The 23,848-nt window shown below is 36.7% G+C and overlaps 2 protein-coding genes across 2 annotated transcripts; both read right to left on the bottom strand.

The window, feature by feature from the left end:
• Positions 1-6,140: 6,140 nt before the first annotated feature.
• LOC306891923 (tripartite motif-containing protein 16-like) lies at positions 6,141-10,249 on the bottom strand. Its single transcript, XM_079452549.1, has 6 exons — positions 9,610-10,249; positions 9,337-9,432; positions 8,997-9,230; positions 8,040-8,199; positions 7,867-7,926; positions 6,141-7,142 (listed from the first exon to the last, which is right to left on the bottom strand). Exons 1-6 carry the CDS (start codon positions 10,177-10,179, stop codon positions 6,607-6,609), a joined length of 1,656 nt encoding a protein of 551 aa, XP_079308675.1. The 5' UTR covers positions 10,180-10,249; the 3' UTR covers positions 6,141-6,606.
• Positions 10,250-11,728: 1,479 nt separating this feature from the next.
• Positions 11,729-14,619, bottom strand: LOC306891920 (tripartite motif-containing protein 16-like). The gene is made up of 6 exons (XM_079452546.1): positions 13,989-14,619; positions 13,760-13,855; positions 13,433-13,666; positions 13,184-13,343; positions 12,995-13,054; positions 11,729-12,721 (listed from the first exon to the last, which is right to left on the bottom strand). The coding sequence occupies exons 1-6, from the start codon at positions 14,571-14,573 to the stop codon at positions 12,186-12,188; spliced, it is 1,671 nt and encodes a 556-aa protein (XP_079308672.1). The 5' UTR covers positions 14,574-14,619; the 3' UTR covers positions 11,729-12,185.
• Between the last annotated feature and the right edge of the window lie 9,229 nt (positions 14,620-23,848).

The raw sequence follows: 23,848 nt of genomic DNA, 5'->3' as shown, positions 1-23,848 counted from the left end.
ATATTGTACTGAGGAATATATATTGCTGCAGCTGCTCTACCTGTTTCCGGATCTTTTGATCCATCTGTAAATATTTGAGTAATGTTGTTATATGCTTGAATAATGTGTTGTTGAACGATTACTTTCGGTGGCAGATTTAATTCATTCTTATGTATCTCATTATGTATGAATAGGTCTATTTCTGGCATTGGGAATAACCATGGGGGTATAGATGAAATTGCTACAGAAGGAGCTACCTCTATCTCAGTTATACCTGTTTCCAGTGCTTCCTCATTTGCTACCCAGCCAAAACTCCTTATATTTCCATACTCATACTCCCAACAGTTTTCAAGCACCTTTTTTACTGGATGCCTTTCATCATGTCCTTTTACATTGATCCAGTATCTCATCCTTAACTTTCTCCTACGAACTTCTAATGGCATTTCTCCCATCTCTACTTGAATAGATGGTACTGGAGATGTTCTAAATGCACCACAGCTAATCCTTAGAGCTTGAGTCTGTATTACCTCAATCTTTTTGAGCCATGTTTCTGATGCAGAGCAGTATATTAAACTACCATAATCTATTGCCGGTCTTATTAATGCGCTATATATTCTTCTTAAAGACTGTCTACTCGCACCCCACTCAATCCCAGCCAAGCACCTCATTACATTTATTCCTTTTTTACATTTATCTATTAGCTTTTGAATGTGAATACCAAATGTTAATTTAGAGTCCATCCACATACCTAAAAATCTTAACATTTTAACTTGTTCCAATTCATGACCATACATTTTTATACTTACTCTACTATCTTTCCTCCTTTTTGTAAAACAAATGACCTGCGTTTTTTCAATTGAAAACCGGAACCCCACTCCTTTGCCCAATTTTCTACCTTATTTACTGCTCCTTGCAGACTTTTTACTACAAATATTTCATTCCTTCCCTTTTTCCATAGTGCACCATCATCTGCGTACAGTGACCTCCCTATTCCTGAGTCTATTTGAGTATATATATCATTAATCATGATGTTAAAAAGTATTGGACTACACACGCTACCTTGGGGAGTTCCATTGTCTATTGTATATATTTGTGAATATGTTGTCCCTATTCTAACTTGTATTGTCCTATTCAATAAGAAGTCCATGATCCAATCATACATCCTTCCATTAATTCCCATTCTATCCAGTTTCATTAACAAACCCTCTTTCCATAACATATCGTATGCCTTCTCAATATCAAAGAACACTCCAACTAAAAGTGTGTAGTAAGGAACTTCCGTCTTTTTTAAGTAAAATTATCCAATCAGCGACAAAGCCCAATCCCAACGACCTTCTTCTTCTGATGTTTAATGGCGGTTGGTAAACCAAACCTAAAAGGCGCATTTACGCCACCTACCGGATTGGAGTGTGGATATATATCATACACGCACGGGGGATGGGCTCATTTCAAAGGAAATCCTTTGCGCATGTGCAGTAGTTGGGAGATAAAACAATTTACTCAACTTTATTAACTCAACCTCAAGTTGTTTCGAATCTGTAAACATTTGTTTGTTCTAAAGAACGCAGAGAAATATATTTGGAAGAATGCTAAACAAACAGTTATTGGTCACCATTGACTACCATAGTAGGAAAATCTGCTTAACATGAATGTAGATATTTTGAAGAATGTAGGAAAGCAAACGATTCTCGGGTACTTTTGACTTCCGTTGTAAGTTTTCCTACTATGGTGATCAATGGCATTATTTCCAATGTCTTTCTCTGTGTTCAGAACAAAGACATTTTTACAGATTTGGAACAACATGACGGTGAGTAAATCATGCCGGAATTTTATTTTTGGGTGAACTGTCCCTTTAACAATGATGCCCCGCTATACAGAGAAATGAATCGGCCATTAGTATAAAACTAAGGTTAATTTTTATTAAGGGTTTTCAACAATGCTTTGTTTTATTGCAGACAAAACATATTTTATTACCATTATGAAACTTTAAAAATGTAGAGATATATAGGTAAAGATAAAACAGAGACACTAAATAAATGATGGGCTACTGTATATACCCATTTGGAGCATCCCAGTGTCAAATTCTTTTAAATTAATTAATTGAACTAATTACTCAAACTTTAAATCGATGCCCAAGTAATATCAGACAGAACTTTTAAACAATACAATTCAAGTACACCAGGTTGTGTTTATCTAGGCTATGTCTTGTTACAGTAATTTATGATCAAATCCAATAAACAAACCTGAAATTAAATGAGTAAAACTAAAAAATAAATCAAATAAAAGCAGACAGTAAAGACCTGAACATAACAGTTGTAGAATCTCTAAATGTTCTATTTTGTGGGATTATACAGTTTCACTGTATACTTTATAGACTGCCCGAATGTCTGTGGTGTTTGCCTGACTAAAGCCTGAAATAGATTAGCATGGACTCCAGTGTTCGCATTGGCCAACACTAAAGGTCTTTCATCGGAATCCAGTATAGGGAGTGGATGGATGGATGAAGGGTGGAAACTGGAGGGACGGCAGAACACACCCCAGGACTGATTACTGTGTTCAAATAAACTCTCATCTTCATTACTCTTCCTGCTGATGGTCTTATATGCCACTGATATATACACACCAGCATCCCCACTCCACTCAACCTCCCAGTATAACAACATCCACCCACACTCTCTTTAGACAACACCTGAGCAATGTATTCAAATCTCTCTGGATGATTCTAATCCAATGTAAACTGATTGAAATCTGTTAGAGATAAAAACATATTGCTGCAGTTTAACACGGATCATAACTGCAGAATTGCATCAGTTGTATACTGTGTAATTGCATTATGTTTCATTTAGATTATTAACAAAGTCCATTTAGGAAGGTCGTGGCCCTTGGCGGCAAAAAATCCTAATTATACAACATTTAAAAATGACGTAATCTGTCCCATAACGTTTCTTTCCTAGGATCAATTTACGAAATCTTTCGCAAAGCTTCTCTAGAGCAGCCATATTGACCATTGCGTTCCTCCCCATTCATTTCAATGGCATCGACGCATCTTGTTATTATTAAAACAATATCTTTGCTATCAATTCATTCATTCAAATATTACTTTTTACATTTGTACCAGACTGTACAGCTTTATTGTATTTTTGATCCTCCTGTGTGTGTGTGTGTGTGTGTGATAAACCTTACATTGTAAGAACTCCATTGTGGTCTTGGGTTCATTAGGGCGAATAAATGTGATATGTGTAACTAAGAACAAAAATAGACATAATTAGTATAAGTCCCGCAGTGTCCCTCATACAAAATAAATCTAATAATAGAATATATACATAAGCTCATTCCTGAGACAAGATGAATATTACCTCTATCAGATATCCTATCTATCTCTTCTTTAAATACATCCTCCAGTTCTTCTTTCAGTTGAAAGACAGATTTTCTCACATCATCAAAAGAGAGCAGAGGACTGACAGTGATGTTGTGTGAGACTGTAGATTCAAGTGCTGCAGAGAGAGACTGGAAACTCTACAGAAGAGCAAATATTAAGGAAAAAAAACACGTCCACTCATTCTCTGCTTGTCCGCCCTACAAAAAAAGTATGATTGAAAGGACAGCACAAATGTTGTTCATGTGCTACAACAGATCAATTATTGTGTATGTGTTTTAAAGGAGATATTTGTGTAAATGTAATATAAATCTCAGGGGTCCACAGATGTGTCAGTGAAGTTTCAGCTCAGAATTCAACACAGATCTTTTATTATACCATGTTTTGCATGTGAGGAGAAACGCGCTGTTTTGGTGTGTCTCTCTTTAAGTGCAAATGCAGCCCCCTTTTCAGCAGAAAATGCAGCTTACCCCTATACTGTGTGAGCCTGGACTTCCAACGACAAAACAAGAAGGAACGGGTCACATAAAGCGAATGAGAAACGCTGTGTCTCGTCTTAAACACCAAACATTATTTTCTATCAGTGAACAGATTCCTAAGGAGTCACGTTTTCTCTATGCAAAAGTAAACGTGACAAACCTCTTGTCACGTTTACTGGATACTCTTATCCTTATGTTCTTAAGACTGTTACCTTAAGGGCTGAAGATTAAACGGTGGAGTAGTGTTGTTGTGTATTTTGATAATAGATACATTTTAGGCTTGGCCCACAATGTCACATTTCAGGAATTGGTCGCCATAACTGACAAACTGGTAACTTTTACTTTGAATACTGTCGTGAACGTGGATGAGGAACGTGGTGGAAGAACCCAAGTGCAGGCAGACACGGATGATGAAGGGGTTAACAAGGCTTTAATAAATAAATACAAAACAAACACCCTCAATGGGGAAAACACTACCTAGACTAACTACAAAAACACTGAAAACAAATACTTCCCACAAGGGGGCAAACATAAACAACTAGAACTTAAAACAAAGAACTTGGAACCAAACATATAATCTAACAGCTCTAACAGCAAGACCATGACAGGGAACAGGTACAGGATACAAGTAAAACGAACGAGCACAAGACAATAGACAAGAGGGCATTAAATAGGGGAAACTAACAAAGGAGATAACGATGGGCAGGAGTGGGTAATGAGACACAGGAGGAAAGCTATACTAGGAACGAGAGGGGCGGGGCCAAATGACGAGACAGGAGAGAATGCATATTATGTCCTGATTGACAATAATATGTTTCTCTCCACATAAAACACGTGGGTCTGTCATGATTCTGCCCCTAGACCAGAAAATCAAGACAAGAGCAGGCAGAATCATGACAGAATACATCACTGCACTGTATATGCACCCGCTGCGTTCTGTCCAGCATCTTGCAGAGTTTTGCGATGCAGCAGAACTCTGAATTCTTCTTGGTTCACCAAACTTAATCTAATACACAGAAAACCCAACAACCACAAAATATTACTTAGCCTTCTCATATAAATCCAGTTTTATCTTGCCCAAAAAAGAACGTGTTGTCCAAATAAAAGTTATGACTGCCGTGTATGAGCACATCTAAATCAACATTATTCTGTGCTTCACTACACTTTGTAAGGCATCCGCTGCGATGGGTCCACTGTCTTGTGCAGCTGTTCCTTGCAGATATAGCCCTGGAGAGCTAGAAAGATGCAAACTACATTAACATTTGTGATATAAATATTTATATGAAATACGTTAGGTTGCACAGAAGAAAGTCCAGACGAGGGCAGGCCTGTACTTTAAAGTCCTAGTGAAATAAAAAATAACAATGCCTATTTTTTCATGAAATATTGCAGCGTTTATTGTAAATAGTTTATTAATGTGGATCATTCTCTTTTTAAAAATCGTGTGGCCTCATAATCTTGCAAAATGCATTTACGTCCTGTAATGAGAATCTTTGTTAAATGACATATGTTAGATTGGCAGTTTTTATACATCCAATCAAATCGCAGAGAAAGACAAAATCCACGCCCACTTTTTTGTCATTAAATTATTTAACTAGGAAACGCATCAAAACTCGTTCGCAACTTCTAGTTGATGGGAACAATTCCCACTGTACAGCAGTGAAGGTCTATTTATTCTATTAATTCACGGAACCGAGGGACAACCGAAGACGTCGCTTGCAAATCTTTGATTGGCCAGTCAGTGAAATGGGGCATTTCATACCACCCACATGTGTAAAACGAGTTTTCAAGCTGTGTATTCGTTTTTTTATCCGTGAAGTTGAAAACGAAAAATCAAGCCAAATTCTTGTGTTTATGCTTTTTTGAATGAATGAAAAACGAAAATGTCTCACGAACAATGCAAACAAAAGCGCACATTTTCACCAAATTTAAGTGTAAAACGAGCTTCTCTCAATATGGATTTAAACGGGTATTGTTAAACCTTTGACGTGACATATGTACATCAGTAACTGTACATACTGATACATTGCACAAAAATGAATACCTACATACAGTATTTACATATGGTTGGCACACTCCACTGAAAACTGATACGTTATTAAAGATGTGCAATGCCACCACTGGTCTCCAGAGGCTGCGGCTGAACTTCAAAATCGATTAAAATGCATTTTTCACAAAAATACTTTATTTTTTTCATTTTGGTTTTATTGTAAATTTATTTGATGCATTTAAGGGAATATTAATGGGAAACAAACAAAAAAAATGTCTCAGATTAGTTTTTTATGCGTATGAATACGGGGAAATATGTAAAAAATTATCTGTTTATTTGTTTTTCCGTTTTGAAAACAAAAACTTATATTGCATTTTCTTTTTCAATTTGACAAGGACAACACTTGTCAGTGTAAAATTCAAAATTTAAATAAAATCAATACATTTTATTTTTCATTTTGGCACATGTTGTGCACACAGTTGTGTATAATAAAATTGTTAATCTGGTTTTCATTTTCTTCATATAATTTATTTATTTAAATGTTGCAGGAGCCACCTTCCATAGCACAGCAGTTTAAATGAATAAATAAAACAAGTGCTTAGAGAATTGAAACATGAAGTTCAAGTAAATCAGCTTTCAGTGCTTGTTTATCTTTCAGACACATAGAAACATTCAATAAATCGTACATTACTTGATGCTTTGTTATTGTCAGAGTGTAATTTCTAATCGCCCATATATCTCTGAACAATATTTCAAATATACAAGAATATTTAATTCATGATTTATTGTGTCAGATCACACATTTTCACTGTGGATCCTTTATTAACATAAAACCCAGGATAGAGAGGCTGAGTGAATGTGGTCTGGATTTTGTGGATGAGTGTCATTGTGTCAGAGACGCTGTAGAAGGACAGAGTTCCTGCACTGTGATCCACATACACTCCTATTCTAGTGCAGCTGGCGGACACATGGAGATCAGTCCAGCGGTTATTGTGCCCGAATGAGTATTTAGAACGACAGCAGTACAAACTCCAGGACTGATTATTACGTCCAAATAAACACCCGATACTTTCTCCCTTTCTGCTAATGCTTTTATATGACACTGATATATACACACCAGCATCCCCACTCCACTCAACCTCCCAGTAACAGCGTCCACTCACACTCTCTTTAGACAACACATGAGAACTGTATTCAAATCTCTCTGGATGATCCGGATACCACTGATAAATATCAATGTCAGTAACTGTTCTGTCCTCATCCGACAGAAGGAGAAAACGATTCACTGTGTTCAAATCCAATGTAAACTGATTGAAATCTGTTAGAGATAAAAACATATTGCTGCAGTTTAACACGGATCATAACTGCAGAATTGCATCAGTTGTATGCTGTGTAATTGCATTATGTTTCATTTAGATTATTAACAAAGTCCATTTAGGGAGGTCGTGGCTCTTGACGGCCATGTTTCCAACGTGCCTCGGTGCAGTTAGGGTAGTTTTTAGGTAATTCAAACAAGAGCGAATGGGGAATACATAGCTTTCCTGTAGCTCAGGGGTAAGAGCATGGCACTAGCAATTCTAAGATCATGGGTTCGATCCCGGGGGATTGCAAATACTTAGAAACAAATGTATTAATATAATGCAATGTAAGTCGCTTTGGACAGAAGCGTCTGCCAAATGCATACATGTAAATGAATACTGATATTTATACAATCACCGGCTAAAATCCTAAGTATACAACATTTAAAAATGACGTAATCTGTCACATAACGTTTCTTTCCTAGGATCAATTTACGCTTAAAAACATAATTTTTCATGTTGCTTTAGATATACGCATGCGCAAAGCTTCTCTAGAGCAGCCATGCTGACCATTGCGTTCCTCCCCATTCATTTCAATGGCATCGACGCATCTTGTTATTATTAAAACAATATCTTTGCTATCAATTCATTCATTCAAATATTACTTTTTACATTTGTACCAGACTGTACAGCTTTATTGTATTTTTGATCCTCCTGTGTGTGTGTGTGTGTGATAAACCTTACATTGTAAGAACTCCATTGTGGTCTTGGGTTCATTAGGGCGAATAAATGTGATATGTGTAACTAAGAACAAAAATAGACATAATTAGTATAAGTCCCGCAGTGTCCCTCATACAAAATAAATCTAATAATAGAATATATACATAAGCTCATTTCTGAGACAAGATGAATATTACCTCTATCAGATATCCTATCTGTCTCTTCTTTAAATACATCCTCCAGTTCTTCTTTCAGTTGAGAGACAGATTTTCTCACATCATCAAAAGAGAGCAGAGGACTGACAGTGATGTTGTGTGAGACTGTAGATTCAAGTGCTGCAGAGAGAGACTGGAAACTCTACAGAAGAGCAAATATTAAGGAAAAAAAACACGTCCACACATTCTCTGCTTGTCCGCCCTACAAAAAAAGTATGTACCGCACAAATGTTGTTCATGTGCTACAACAGATCAATTATTGTGTATGTGTTTTAAAGGAGATATTTGTATAAATGTAATATAAATCTTAGGGGTCCACAGATGTGTCAGTGAAGTTTCAGCTCAAAATTCAACACAGATCTTTTATTATACCATGTTTTGCATGTGAGGAGAAACGCGCTGTTTTGGTGTGTCTCTCTTTAAGTGCAAATGCCCCTATACTGTGTGAGCCTGGACTTCCAACGACAAAACAAGAAAGAACGGGTCACATAAAGCGAATGAGAAACGCTGTGTCTCGTCTTAAAATACCAAACATTGTTTTCTATCAGTGAACAGATTCCTAAGGAGTCACGTTTTCTCTATGCGAAAGTAAACGTGACAAACCGGTCGCATATTTCCAAACGATTCACACTCGCCATGGGTGGACACGTTCAGAAAAAGAGGAGGTCATATCATAATAAGAACAGCTACCTACGTCAGAAGGGGAGCTAAATCTGTCTTGAAGAGATAGGCTCACATAAACAAAGTTACTGTGTTGTCTTTTTTTATGTTTTCTGAGTTGGCAGATGCACCAGAGACCTGGTTATAGCACTTATAGCACCTGATTTTCATGAAATGGCCACTTTCATTTTTAAGCATTTTTTTTATTACGCTTATGGTTAACTATGGCATATGAATCTGTTAATATGTGGTGATGTTCACTTTTCAGAGTTGTGTCACCTGCAGAAATTGAGTGAGATTCTCTGTGTGTGAAAGCTGCTCCAGTTCAGCGTTTCTCCTCCTCAGATGAACAATCTCCTGCTCCAGTTGCTGCCAAAGACTTTCAGCTTGACTCACTGCAGCCCGTTCCTGATCTCTGATCAGCTGTGTCACCTGAGAGCGACGTTTCTCAATGGAGCGGATCATCTCAATAAAGATCCTCTCACTGTCCTCCACTGCCGTCTGTGCACAGTGCTGTTAAAACACACATTACAGCCAACCCTTACTGATACATCACACAGTCTGTGTCTGAAGACTTAATCTCAAATTGTCGGCAGATGTTCTTCTGCTCAAAACCCACCTTATAAGACTCTGCAACTTTTTTTAACTCATGAAGCTCTTTCTCCCTCTCCTGGATTCTCTGCTGAATGTTTCTTTGTGTCTCTCTCAAATGCCTCTGTAGGAAAACAAAGTTGTATAACAAGTTATGCAGTGATTTCAGAAACCTTTTTCAATGCTATATGATTTATTGACCTTTATACAATGATACAATGATACGCATATATAGCATTCTTTCTTCTGCGTCAATGTCCGCATTTAGTATTAGCAAAGCCTGTTTGATTGTAGATCATACCTGTTTCTCAGTCCTCTCTGCTACAGCTGCTACAATTTCATGATTTGTATGTTCTTCTGTCAAACACAGACAACATATACACTGCTGGTCTGTGCGGCAGTAGATTTCCAGATGTTTTCTATGTTTTGGGCAGATCATGGCATTGAGTCGCCTAGTGGGATTTATCAAATTGTGCCTGTTAGATTGGAAAAACAATTCATGTTGTTGAAGATGATCCTGACAGCAAGACTTCAGACACTCCAGACAGGACTTGACAGCTTTGTTTTTCCTTCCAGTACAGACGTCACACTCCACATCTTCAACTCCAGCGTTACCGTGAACAAGACGAGCAGTTTCGAGAGTCATTGTGTGTAGTCTATCCAAAACTTCATCAAACACAGTGTTACCGAAAGCAGGTCCTAGAGTGTGTTTGCACGGAGGGCAGCTGAAGCCTCCTGTCACATCATTCCAATGGTCTGTAGTACAACCTATACAGTAACTGTGTCCACAGGGAATGGTCACAGGATCTGTCATTACATCCAAACATATCGAACACCTGACCTGGTTCTGAAACAAAACGCCTTCTGCCATTTCTCTGTATATGTATAAACTGACAGAGACGAACTGACTGTTTGTTTCGTTAAGTTTCGTTTTCTCTCGAATGAACAACCTAAATAGTTTTGTGGTTCTTTGTTTGAGAGATGTAAAACCAGGCGTGTCTAAAGGTGTGGCTAATTTGTGTTTTGTGCACATTCACAGGTACACAGACCCACAGCACTACACTCAGCATTGTATCAGTCTGTCTTGGGGCCAAACCATGATATGATTGACCATGTAGTAAAATGCATTTTCAAATATTTCATTATTCATTTAGTTAATTATTTAGAATTATGGGTATAATTACTATCTACAACAATTACTCATGGCTTAAAAAATTTAAACAGACATTTTTCGTACAACTACAGTAACCACATATTAAGTACGGTCCTAATCATATTCAAACCATGGTATTTGTAATAAAACTCATTTAATGGTATATAATCTGCCAGAAAAACCTTGCTCACCATATTTTTATGAAATTAAACCATTGTGTGGTTAAAACCATTAGTCGTTGGAATGGAATTACTCTGTCAATATTGAAGCCATATACACGGTTTATATTTCACAGAATGTTCTTTACATTATGTAGGATGATTTTTTGTAGAAAACAACAGATCATAAAAACAACTTTGCTGGGTTTTCACAGACTGGGTCACAAATTATCTGTATAGACTATATATGGCAACCCCTTGCATTCCAGTTGACATTTCAGGAAATGTGCCATGATGGAAAAAGTTTGCATGAATCCGATTAAACAGGTCAGAAACATACTGTACAGCTTATGGAAGGAAGATCCTGCCAAATGTTTAATCTTTAGATACCATACACTGAATGCTTTTATCTGTGGAATCTAAACAAGACTGAGCACAACTAAAACAGACTTGGCATGATCAGCGGTTATGCGGCCGAGACGTTAAACCGAGGTCCTGACTCCCTCTGGTCATTAAAGATTCCATGGCACTTCTTGTAAAGAGGAGTGTTACCCAGGAGTCTTGGTCATCTGTAAGATGTGCGCGTGTGTGTGATCATCATGCCAATACTCTTATCCTTATGTTCTTAAGACTGTTACCTTAAGGGCTTACGATTAAATGGTGGAGTAGTGTTGTTGTGTATTTTGATAATAGATACATTTTAGGCTTGGCCCACAATGTCAAATTTCGGAAATTGGTCGCCATATCTGACAAACTAGTCAAACTTAATCTAATACACTTAAAATTTGTTAAACCCAACCACAAATTTTAACATTGTGATAAGACAAAATATTACTTAGCCTTCTCATATAAATCCAGTTTTATCTTGCCCAAAAAACAACGTGTTGTCTAAATAAAAGTTTTGACTGCCGTGTATTAGCACATCTAAATCAACATTATTCTGTGCTTCACTACACTTTGTAATGCTTCCGCTGCGATGGGTCCACTGTCTTGTGCAGCTTTTCCTTGCAGATTTAGCCCTGGAGAGCTAGAAAGATGCAAACTACATTAATATTTGTGAAATAAATATTTATATGAAATGCGTTAGGTTGATGAATACGGGGGAATATGTAAAAAATGTTCAGTTTATTTGATTTTCCGTTCTGAAAACAAAAACGAATATTGCATTTTCTTTTTCAATTTGACAAGGACAACACTTGTCAGTGTAAAATTCAAAATTTAAATAAAATCAATACATTTAATTTTTCATTTTGGCACATATTGTGCACACAGTTGTGTATAATAAAATTGTTAATCTGGTTTTCATTTTCATCATATAATTAATTTATTTAAATGTTGCAGGAGCCACCTTCCATAGCACAGCAGTTTAAATGAATAAATAAAACAAGTGCTTAGAGAATTGAAACATGAAGTTCAAGTAAATCAGCTTTTAGTGCTTGCTTAACTTTCAGACACATCGAAACATTAAAAACATCGTACATTACTTGATGCTTTGTTATTGTCAGAGTGTAATTTCTAATCGCCCATATATCTCATTCAAATATACAACAATATTTAATTCATGATTTATCGTGTCAGATGACACATTTTCACTGTGGATCCTTTATTAACATAAAACCCAGGATAGAGAGGCTGAGTGAATGTGGTCTGGATTTTGTGGATGAGTGTCATTGTGTCAGAGACGCTGTAGAAGGACAGAGTTCCTGCACTGTGATCCACATACACTCCTATTCTAGTGCAGCTAGCGGACACATGGAGATCAGTCCAGCGGTTATTGTGCCCGAATGAGTATTTAGAACGACAGCAGTACAAACTCCAGGACTGATTATTACGTCCAAATAAACACTCGATACTTTCTCCCTTTCTGCTAATGCTTTTATATGACACTGATATATACACAAAATAATTTCTACTGCACTCAACCTCCCAGTAACAGCGTCCACTCACACTCTCTTTACACAAAACCTGAAACCAATGATCAAATCTCTCTGGATGATCAGAATACTGCTGGAGTTTATAAGTATAAGTAGTCGTTTTGTTCCCATCAGACAGACAGAGGTGTTTATTCACTGTGTTTGAATCCAGTGTGAACTGCCTGGAATCTGTTGGAGTTGAAAACACATAACTGCTTGAGTTTTTAAATAATGTCATGAATGCATCTTACTGTACCTATTTGTTACTGTGCTATTGATATAATATTTAGCATTATGTTTATTAGGCCTCTGTTTTATTCTTATGATGCTACTCTACTGTATCATTACTTCGGATTGTATGAGGTTTCTAAAGATTGATTTTATAAAATGTATTATTTTATAACACAAAAGTATAATCGAAATCCTCAATATTAAAAACATAAGTGTCTATCAGTCTCTTACATTGTAAGAATTCCTCCCTTGACCTGGGGGTTTTGGTGGGAATAATTGTGATATACGTAACTAAGGAGATAAACAGACATTATTAGCACATCCATATTCAATTTTTAATGTTTATATTTATGTATGCTTTGTGTTTTACATTACATGATTTAGGAGAGATTTGTGAAGGCTAAATATCTGCCACTTTACCTCTACCAGACATCTTTTCTATCTCTTCCCCACAGAAATCCTGCAGTTTTTCTTTTAGTTGAGAGACAGATTTGATCACATCATCAAAAGAGAGCAGAGGACTGACAGTGATGTTGTGTGAGACTGTAGATTCAAGAGCTGAAGAGAGAGACAGGAAACTCTACAGAGCACAGAAAAATCTTCATTAATATATGAAATCAAATAAAAATCCTCCTCTAGCTGTTGTCCTGTTTAAAAGAGGTCTGTTACCTTCAGGAAATAGATGTGATCCTCTGTGTGTGAAAGCTGCTCCAGTTCAGTGTTTCTCCTCTTCAGATCCTCAATCTCCTGCTCCAGTTCTTTAAAGAATCCTTCAGCTTGACTCACTGCAGCCCTTTCCTGATCTCTGATCAGCCGTGTCACCTCAGAGCGACGTTTCTCAATGGAGCGGATTAGCTCGGTAAAGATCCTCTCAGTGTCCTTCACTGCTGTCTGTGCACAGCTCTGTTTGGACACACATTACAGATAAAAAAGTCAGACATCACACCTCGAGCCTGAAAGTTCTCAGCTGTCAGCAGATGATCTTCTCGTACTCACCTTATGGGACTCCAAGGCCTTTTTCAATACATAGAGCTCATTCTCTTTCTCTTGAAGTCTTTGCTGGAATTTTCTCTGCATCTCTCCTAAACGTCTCTGGGCAAAGAAAAAACGGTTATATTAAATAAAACAACATGGAGTGATTTTCGTTAAGTTTTGCCACTTCGAAGAAGAATTTTGCATCAGTTGTAGAATTGGGCAATTCCCTACGTCGGATTGTAGGTCATACCTGTTTGTCAGACCTCTCTTTTACAGCTGGTACAGTTTCATGATTTTTATGTTTATCCATCATACAGATATAACAAATGCACTGCTGGTCGGTGCGGCAGTAGATTTCCAGCTGCTTCTTGTGTTTTGAACAGATCATCTCATGAAGTCGTCCGGTGGGATTCATCAAAGTGTGTTTGTTAAACTGGAAAAAAAGTTCATGTTGTTCAACATGACTCTGACAGTATGACTTCAGACACTCCAGACAGGACTTGACAGCTTTGGATTTTCTTCCAGTACAGACGTCACACTCCACATGTTCAACTCCAGTGTTACAGTGCGTGGGACCAGTAGTTTGTAGTTTTGTCGTCTTCAGTTTCTCAATCACTTCAGCAAACATCACATTCTTACATAAATCTGGTCTTGAAGTGAATGTGTGTCTGCACTGAGGGCAGCTGTAGACTTCCGTTTGATCGTCACAAATCCAGCATTCTGTGATACATTCCATACAGAAACTGTGTCCACATGGAATGGTAACTGGATCCTTCAGTTGATCCAAACACACTGGACAGCTGAACTGGTCCTGAGAAAAACCGCCTTCTGCCATTTCACTACAGACAGACACAACAACTCGACTACCCTTAAGTTTCGTTCTCTATACTGAGGAACTAAAATAGCTTCTAGTTATGCAAGTTATGCAAAGCAGGTGTGTCTGTAAGGTGTGGCCACCTGTATTTTAATCTTGGAATATTTACATTATTTCAAGTGTATACAGTATATAGAGTTCTGTCTTGTTGTTTTATTAGAGCTGATACAACCTGAGAAATAATTAATCTATTTTATCGCTAAAAAACTGTCAAATTAACAGCAACTTACTGCAACATGAATCATAGCATTTGCTGTGAAATTCAATTCACCAAATTAACTTCAGTTAAGATTACCAACAAGATTGTCTGCACTGCATCAAGATGGGCAGTGCTGCAGCTGGTTACTCTTTTGATAGTGAAGTGTGTCTGTTGGTTCACAGCATTTCAGTGATGGATGTTATTTAAACGGTGGTTGTACAAGTCCCCCCTCTGGCAGTTCAGGAAATAATCGTACAGCTGTATCTCTCTTTTATAAATTTGATCAAATTGAATACTCTTCGAAGATACGTCGTATGCAATACTACTGTATAGGCACTCAAGAATAATATGAGATTGGCAGAAACTGCCTGTGATACAAGAATCCTTCCTTTCACAACAGTGAAGACTTCACAAAAAGGCTTTAGCCTTAGAAGTACTAGATAAAATGCTGATTGCAAAATATGTCTTTTAACATGAGAAATGGTTAAAATTGCTTATTTATAAGGGCAATATGTTGCATGTACATTAACCTGGACATGAACCACGAACTTGAAATCTGTCCTAGTCTCTCATTTTTAATTCCATTGGAATTCTTCATTTTAAATGGCAAGCCATTCAAAGTCCATTAGTTTTAGTAGCACTGTGCGTACATGAGGGTTCATTCCATGCATTTTTTAAATGCAGATTGCAAAAAAGGTCTTTAAACATGAGAGATGGTCTGAATTGTGCCTACCTTTAAATTGCCTATTTGTAAAAAGGCCAGATGTTGCATGTACATTAACCTGGACATGAACCACGAACTTGAAAATCTTGCCAGAGCAAACGTAATACGGTACCAGGAAAACTTCCCTTTCAAGTGACATAATCGATTCACCAATAAAAAATATGAAAGAGAAAACTTAGATGACTAAGTAATTCTTTCTTTTTTTTCCATTCATAATATGAACAAATTCCAAAAACAAGATTAATTTACTGGATAAGAAAAATTAAGATATTATTTAGTCTTAGGGGAAATATCTTAATCAAGTGCATTTTCTCAAAACAAGTAAAATGATTTGCCAGTGGGATATGTAAAATAATCTTTTTGGATTGTTTTACGTACCCCTCTGGCGGAACATTTTACTTACTGAATAAACCCTTACTTGCAGTGTGTGTACCTCATGTAAACTAAAAAAGAATAGTTTGTATAATGTTTACACAGACACAAATCAAATTACCTTGGATGATCAGTGTGGGTGAATCCGGTAATCCACCTCTTCCCATGTTGGCTGCAGTTGCTGTTACCTAAAATAAGTAAACAATTTAAAAACATGCATTACTATATAAAACTATATATTATATATATAGACCAAAAAATATCTACATTACGTCAGCTTCAATTAGATGGGACTTTTTCTTTAAAATGGGCCATTAAGACGTGTAGAACAAACAGGACCAGAGAATTTCCCTGACAGAATGGCACTCATTGGCTTTGATAGAAAAACGACAGAAGGTTACATTTCTTAAAAAAGACAGATTCATCAACAACTTCAGGAAAATGTTACTCCGCTCCCCCTGACCTATCGCTTTCTGCCACAACATCAGTTTCCAAGGCCATAGCAGGCTCTTTCAAATGGTCTATAGAGAACTTTTTGTGAGTCTGTGACATGTGATGAGAAATTTTTTATGTGTTTTTTCATATTTTTATATTTAAAACACCTCTCAAAATGCTTTTTTTACGGATCCGAAAATTGCAGTAAATCGAACCCAGTTCGAATTTCTTTATGTATGTAAATGTGATTGATACAACATGAGGTCGCATTCAGTGCTGAGATTTTGTATGAAAATGTTGGACTCAATGTGTAATGGCCTTAAGAATCCTAATCAGAGTTATGACATTCACTGTGACAACTATGTGGGACTTAAATAAAGAAAACATGTTGCCATTCAGGCACACCACATTGAAATTGCGGATTAGGCATATTCATATGCAGTTTCAAATGCTGCTCAAAAATCGTGAGTGTACTGCTCTCATTATTACACAACTGACAGGTAACTTTTTGTTCATTTTGTTTATATTAGACATATGAAGAGTTATTACCCCAAACCTTAAATGAAATTTGGTGTAAAGTAAAACATTTCAATCTTAACATATACATTAAGGAAATAAATAACAGTTAGATTGCACAAGTGTGTAGATACCAGAAACAACAACGGAGTGTCAATGGCCATGTTCACACTGCCAAGTTTCGAGAGTGAATACCCAGTGATCGTCCCATGTGTGTGTGGAACAGAAGTCACCCCCTCATTTCTGATTATTGACACACTGCTAACTATAGCGATGTTCTTGCCTCTCGCAGCTGTGAATAAAACTGTTTGGAATATGACATTTTGTGGCTAAACACTCGTTTTGTCCGCCAATTTGAACCAAACTACCGTCTAGACTTGAAGGAGACTTTATTCTCACCAAAAACAGTAGACCATCCAGGAACTTTATGAATACTCATTTCAACATAGGCTACTAAAAGAGCTTTAACCACAGGGCTCTTTTCTCTGCATCCCTATGCATACTATCCGTCCTAAATAGTATTCAATGCGCAGGGTTATGTGTTATGTGTCTGCCAGTTAAATACACCTGGAAATGTAACAGCACAGTCTAAATTTAAGCCACAAAACTGTTGAAACAGTTTAGATCAGGTTTAATTGTCAGTCAGACAATCGATGTATTATGACCATAAGTCTTTGGTTCTTATGAAGACTTAAAATAGTCTGTTCTGTGTCCACTAGGTGTCAATATTATACTGAATTTCGTCTTCACCCCTTTCAGTATCCCAGTGGCCATATTTGGAAATATGTCATAATGGAAAAAGTTTACACACACCAAAGTAAGGAAATGTTATTTATAAAAGATACAAGCCCTTTGTCCACTGAACCAAATAGTTACACCATTAATCACAAACTCTGTGTACCATAAAGAAAATTGTTACGTATAATTCAATTTATATTCATATAACAGGGTAGCTACAACAGGGCTAAAGGCTCCATTGGGAAAAGGGCACCTTTGGTTTTAATTTCCTGTAGACCACTTCATGGCACAAAAAATGGTTTAGCATTTTCCAAAACATGCATTTTTCTCTCTGCATGTGGATATTCAGCTGATCTTTGAGACTATTGTGGGCAAAAGCTCAACATGTATTTGGTGCTTACTTGATTTAATATTTTATGTTTTTAAAAATGTTGGAGATTTAAGCAGTACGTGAGAATCGTGTTTTTCATGACTAAAAATACTCAATGTATTTTGAAATAAAGGCCTTGTTTATGATTTTCAGGTTTGTTCAAGTAAATTAAAGCAACAATTTTTCAATAAGGAATATGTAAAAGTATGGTATTTGAGGTAAAAAGCAAAGAAGCAACCATGCAACTAATTATAACCAAGGAAGTAAGTAAGTACTATAAGTACAGGTATAAGTCATCAACTTATGAAAAAGTTAAAATAACATGCTCAACCAAAGGGGTCATAAGCGTACACCTGGCAGGGAGTACTAAATTAGGGGTTATAAATCATGTTTTGACATTTGGTGTATCATGTTAACTACTCGTGCTGGTGAGCTTTTTACCCTGTATATCGGATAAAAGGCTCCCCTATGCCCCCTCATACAGTTATAAGATTTTTAAAGAAAATAACCACTTATGATTTATTTTCACAGAAAATCTGTTGCTTCATAAATGTTTAATACAAACATATACATATAGTTCTGAAATCATACATTATGGGTGTAGTGAAAAGCAAATGTTTTCTTAAGGTGCCTTTAGCCTTGTGTACCCTATATTACATGCTTATGTATGCTTTGTGTTTAAAAATGAGATTTGTGAGACAAAATATCTGGCCCTTTACCTCGACCAGACATCTTTTCTTTTTCTCTGTAATTCTTCTGTTTTTATTTTAGTTGGGACAGATTTTCTCACAACGTCAAACGAGAGCATACTACTGACAAGACAGGACTTAGATACAAACACTTTCATTATTATTGCATTAAAACAAAAATCTTTGCGTGAAAGCTGTTGCAGTACAGTGATCAGTTTGTCATTAGTTTGTTAATTTGCATTTTGATTTAAACTGAGGAATACAAATATGTTTATTTGTGCAGTGAGAAGAGTAAAAGGAGTACCATATCAAAAATCAATGATTCGCCGTAAATACATTTTGTGATTACTTGCACATTACATATTGTTTTGTTGGGTAAAATTGTGCTAGGGTGTACAGAATGTTCTCTTTTAATGTAAATGAACAGCTGAAATAGTTTCCTTTGTTTGAGATATGTGTGCAAAACTCGTCTGTGAGATTCATCTGTGGCTCACTTGTGTATTGTGCACATTCGCAGATAATAAAGCTGGTAGCACTTTATTTTACAGACCTGTTTCCTACTATGTACATACTGTTTACTTATTAAAGTAAATATTATAACAAGGTAATAACTAGGTACTAAACCTGAACCTACCCCTAAACTTATCCCATGTAGTTACTTAAAATTACCCAGTATTGTCTTAGGGAAGTACAATGTTAGTACACAATAGAAACAGATACTGTCAAATGAAATTCAACCATAAAGTCTTTAATTAAAGGGTACAGACTGATGTACAACAGAGGAATACAAAATCTGATATAATTGTGTGTGTAAGACGAGGGAGAAGAGCATCAAAAAGCAATAAAAAAAACAAATGTGTGTGTCTTACCATGAATTCAGGATGTCACCCCCTTCAGAGAACTCTTTGTTCCTTTTTCATTTAGACAAGACCACATTGTCCTGTCTGCTACCACAGAATAGATAAACAAGGGTCTTGCAACTCGTCCAACTTGTTTTTGTAACAGGTTTGAAGAGACTACCTGAAAACCACACTTGAGTAAAATTACAGATACCTTGCAGGGAAAATGACTCCATTACGTGTTACAATTCCAAAACGACTTGAGTAAAAGTCTTAGAGTATCTGATTTTAACACTCCTTAAGTATTTTTTACTCATACTGAATGTAGGTTCAAAGTAGCACAGTCCTTGTCACCATGACATGTCAGTGGAAAAACAAGAAACGTTGATAGCACGGAGAGCAAACTGAACACCTCAGAATTGCAACAAATCAAGGTCAACACCATACCCTACGTCTATTACTAATACCCGAGTCTCAGTTAAGCTCAAGTGCTCATAAGGAAACCGATATCCTTCAAAAAGGTTTCTTCAGTAAAACGGATAGATCAGCACGGCCCCAAAAAGAGCTCATGTCACACCACTTTTCATCTCTCTCCACTGGTTATCGGTTGCTGTCCGTATCAAGTTCAAGTCAGTGATGCTCAGATTCAAATCTGTCACTGCGCCCGCATATCTTCACTCCATCCTACACACCTACACCCCATCCAGACCTCTGCAATCCATAAATGAGCGGCACACAAAAGGGAAAATAATTTGTCATAAGGAATGGACAGAACCCAAGCGCAGGCAGCGGTTTGCTAAATAATAAAACTTTATTAAAACAAAGACCCTCGATGGGAAAAACAAAAACAAGACAAGACTGAAAACTAAAACCTCCCACAAGGGGGACAAAACAAGCGAGGTAATAAGAATTATAAATAAACTATAAGTCCACAAACTTGAATCCAGGAAACAGGAACACGGGTAATCCAATACAAGGCAGGGTAAGCAAGACAGACTAGGAGTAAATGTCCAAAATGAACCGAGGGAAACTGGGGCTTGATAAAGGGAAACACTAACAAGGACTGATGACATGGCGGCAGGTGACATGAATGAAACACTAAAGGAAAGCTAACAGGAGGATTGCATGAGGCAGGTGAGGGGAATGATACACTTAGGGAAAGATGGACCTGGTGACAAGACTAACACTAATGGGCCTCTAACCGGAGGAAACAAGGGGCGGGGCTAAAGGACATGAGCATGGCAAACCACAGCAATGCTCTTTCTCCACACAACACATGGGACTGACATAGAGAAGCAGGATCATGACATAATTACTGTTCTTCTAGATTTCCTCTGCCCATGCTGATGGAATAATCATCTAAATAAAATCCGGACTGTCACATCACACTTTTATCTAGCTGAGCTGTTCCTAGGAGTTATCTTCTAACAGTATGCCCATGTTTACCACTTGCACGGGAAATTGACCTTACTAATCGTTGTATCATGCCTGAAAAATCCTTAAACACGAGGCACATTGAAAAATCTGCAGTATCAGAACAGTTGCAGGATTTTTTGGTGCTTTTTACAATTTGAATGGCATCAAAGCAGCTGTCAAAACATGTACAGCGGTTACTGCTGTTAGCACCACCACAACATGGTGAGCAGCTCCTGCGCTTGGCTTCGTCTGCATCTACACAGTGTGGTCAGTGTCTGAAATCTGCTGAAAGGATTGAAGGCTTTCTTTTCGTGCCATATATGTGTCGGTTAATCATGTGTTTCTCTGCTGTCATTGCAAGTGTGTCTACGACAAGTGTATGTCTCTTTGCATTTACAGGTGACTCTCTCTGCTGTCTAAACCACTGTTTGGGTGACCAAGACTAATTGGAAGGAACCTTGCTATTGTCTTGGGGTCCTCTCATACACCTGCCACAATGCTGAGCATTGTTTAAATAGCAAATGCATTTTGGGCTCATTTGCTGGAATGAAAACGAGGTGTTTACAGGCGCGTTGTTGTCGCAATGCTATTTTGAGGCAGCTTTTTTTAACCAGGTGCATTAGTACAATGTAATAGATTATTACTGTGTTTATTTACATAAAGATAAAAAATTGGGCTTGTCATGCATGGTCTGGTCACGTGCTTTACCCTTAAAGTTGTAAAAAGAGAAAATATAACTATTTGCACAAAAACTGTGCTTTCTTGGCTGCCATTTTATCTTTTTTAACTCGACCCTGCTCAACCAATCACATTCCCTGTGTAAGCACACAACTATGGGACATTGAAGGCAGCAAAGGATACACTGCCAATGCCTTCAAAAATGTATTTGATGGAGGTATCTCAGAAGACAGGAAGAAAACCAAACATTGGATTCGGTCGTGCCTTTATGCCTTCCTCCCTTAAAATGCTGCCTCCGAAAATGTTTGGGGAGACATGAAATAACATTTGGTCCAACCCAGATGCCAATAACTTTCTGACAAACAGCATTCTTCCACACAGAGAGGCCTGTTTGGGTGGTGAGAGACTGCATGCTGTGCGAAAAAGAAAGTGAGGATGTGTGGTTAGATTGAGTGTGAACACAAGCTAGTGGTGGTGTGGGCAGCAGCTGCTTATGCCGCTGTTTTCTGCAGTTTCCTGTAGAAATGAAAACAGTTTTTCTAGCATGTGCTTCACTATTGAAGACAGCAATTATTTCTGCCAGCAGAATGGTTGAAAAATTAGGTGAGCCTTTTTCCATAGGACTGTTTGCGTATAAAGACTTCTAAAGATCTACATTAGCATATACCTGTATACCCATTTAAACGTATGGAAGTATTTTAATGACATTAGTCTTTGAACCAAAAAAGCATGTTGAATTACCACTAATCAAAAATAAACCTGACAAGACAAATTATAATAAAGATTTACAGTTTAAAAAGATTTAAAACGATTGCCTATATAAAATAAGAATAATTTACAGAAAATGGGAATAATAACAAGAGAAACTGTACAGGATTGTGTGTTGTTGAATTTACATATGGTAAAGGCTGCGCCATCCAAAGATGTTTGTTATGTATTTTAAACAGGGCACTTTTAATTCATTTTCTTTCTCATAGAGCAAGTTACATTTAACTCAGCCCAGTGTTAATTAATACATTAATAAACAAACATGTACTAACATGTAATAAAGGTAGCCATTATTCAAACATGAATTTGTGGTACCTGTGGTGTAGGTTAATTCTTGATATGCCTTAAATCATCATTAGTTCATATAAAAGTAATACTTGGTTTGAACTAATAATTTATATGATGTTATTGTAAAGTGTTACCATAATATTTGTTATAGCCTAGAAGGCGAGTAGGCTACATATGTCTTATTCGATTTGAAAATAATGAATAATACAAAATAAGTTTATTATTCACTGGGAACATTTCCTCACCAGCACAACTCTAATGTGCTACAACTCGGTGGTTACCTATATTCTGCATATTTAAAAAAGTTTTATTGTTTAAAACTGTACAACCTTTTTTTATTAAAGGTATTACATGACAAAATTATAAATTAAATTATGGTAAGAATACAATCCAAGAATACAATAAATACCCTTATTCGGGGTTTTATTTAGTTATTTAGCCTTTTATCAGAAAGAAAAAATATCGACTGATTATTCGATTATCAAAATAATCATTAGCTGCAGCTTAATTTATAGTGCATTTCTGTGAACTAACTTTATGTACTTATGTAAATTATGTATTTGCATGATTTAAAATATAACTACAATGACTCCAAAGGGAATATAAAACTGTGCGTTGTCTGTATTGGGTTGGCGGATGGGGGAGCCAAAACTGAACTCGCATACCCCTCAGAAAAAGTTAACATGCTTGAACAAAATCGTACGTTTTTTTTTTACTTTTATTTTAGGGCGTTTAGAGAATTTCTATTAAAAATAACAAAATAATTCATTACAAAATTAACCATTGTATAAGTATAGTAACTATTAGGGCTGCAACAAAACAATTAGCTCATGAGTAAATTTACAACAACTCAATTTATAAACAATAACATTAACATATGTAATAACACCAACAGTTGCAATTGTATACAATTATTGAACTTGAAGAGTTTCATGGAACCTTCTGTATTTAAAAACCTAAAACAGAATAAAATATTTCAACCCAAAGAGGGATTTTCTTAAAGCGGCCGTGAAAGGGTGTTTCATGCATTCTGACTTATTTACAATGTAAACGTGTTGTCTTCTCATGCTTGACATGGTCAACTTGTCAAAAGTGAGTTGGACGTATGATGTAGTATTTCTGTGGTCGATGCACTCCCCCAGCGTTCGTATAGGTTTCAGAAAGTTTTTTCCGAACATGAAAATCCGTTATTGGACAATTCTCC

This window comes from Barbatula barbatula (assembly GCF_947034865.1).
Source record: "Barbatula barbatula genome assembly, chromosome: 3".
Taxonomy (NCBI): Eukaryota; Metazoa; Chordata; class Actinopteri; order Cypriniformes; family Nemacheilidae; genus Barbatula; species Barbatula barbatula.
Note: the sequence above shows the minus strand (reverse complement) of the source record. Positions and strands in the feature narration are given on the sequence as shown.

Coding starts and splice junctions, on each gene's coding strand:
- LOC306891923 (XM_079452549.1), bottom strand. CDS start 10,179: ATGGCAGAAGGCGTTTTGTTTCAGAACCAGGTCAGGTGTTCGATATGT. Junction 8,200..8,996: donor ATCTCACTCAATTTCTGCAG/GTGACACAACTC, acceptor GCTCTTCTGTAG/AGTTTCCAGTCTCTCTCTGC. Junction 7,143..7,866: donor CACAATGGAGTTCTTACAAT/GTAAGGTTTATC, acceptor TATCTCTAACAG/ATTTCAATCAGTTTACATTG.
- LOC306891920 (XM_079452546.1), bottom strand. CDS start 14,573: ATGGCAGAAGGCGGTTTTTCTCAGGACCAGTTCAGCTGTCCAGTGTGT. Junction 13,856..13,988: donor AAGAGAGGTCTGACAAACAG/GTATGACCTACA, acceptor TTCTTTGCCCAG/AGACGTTTAGGAGAGATGCA. Junction 13,344..13,432: donor ATCACATCTATTTCCTGAAG/GTAACAGACCTC, acceptor TGTGCTCTGTAG/AGTTTCCTGTCTCTCTCTTC.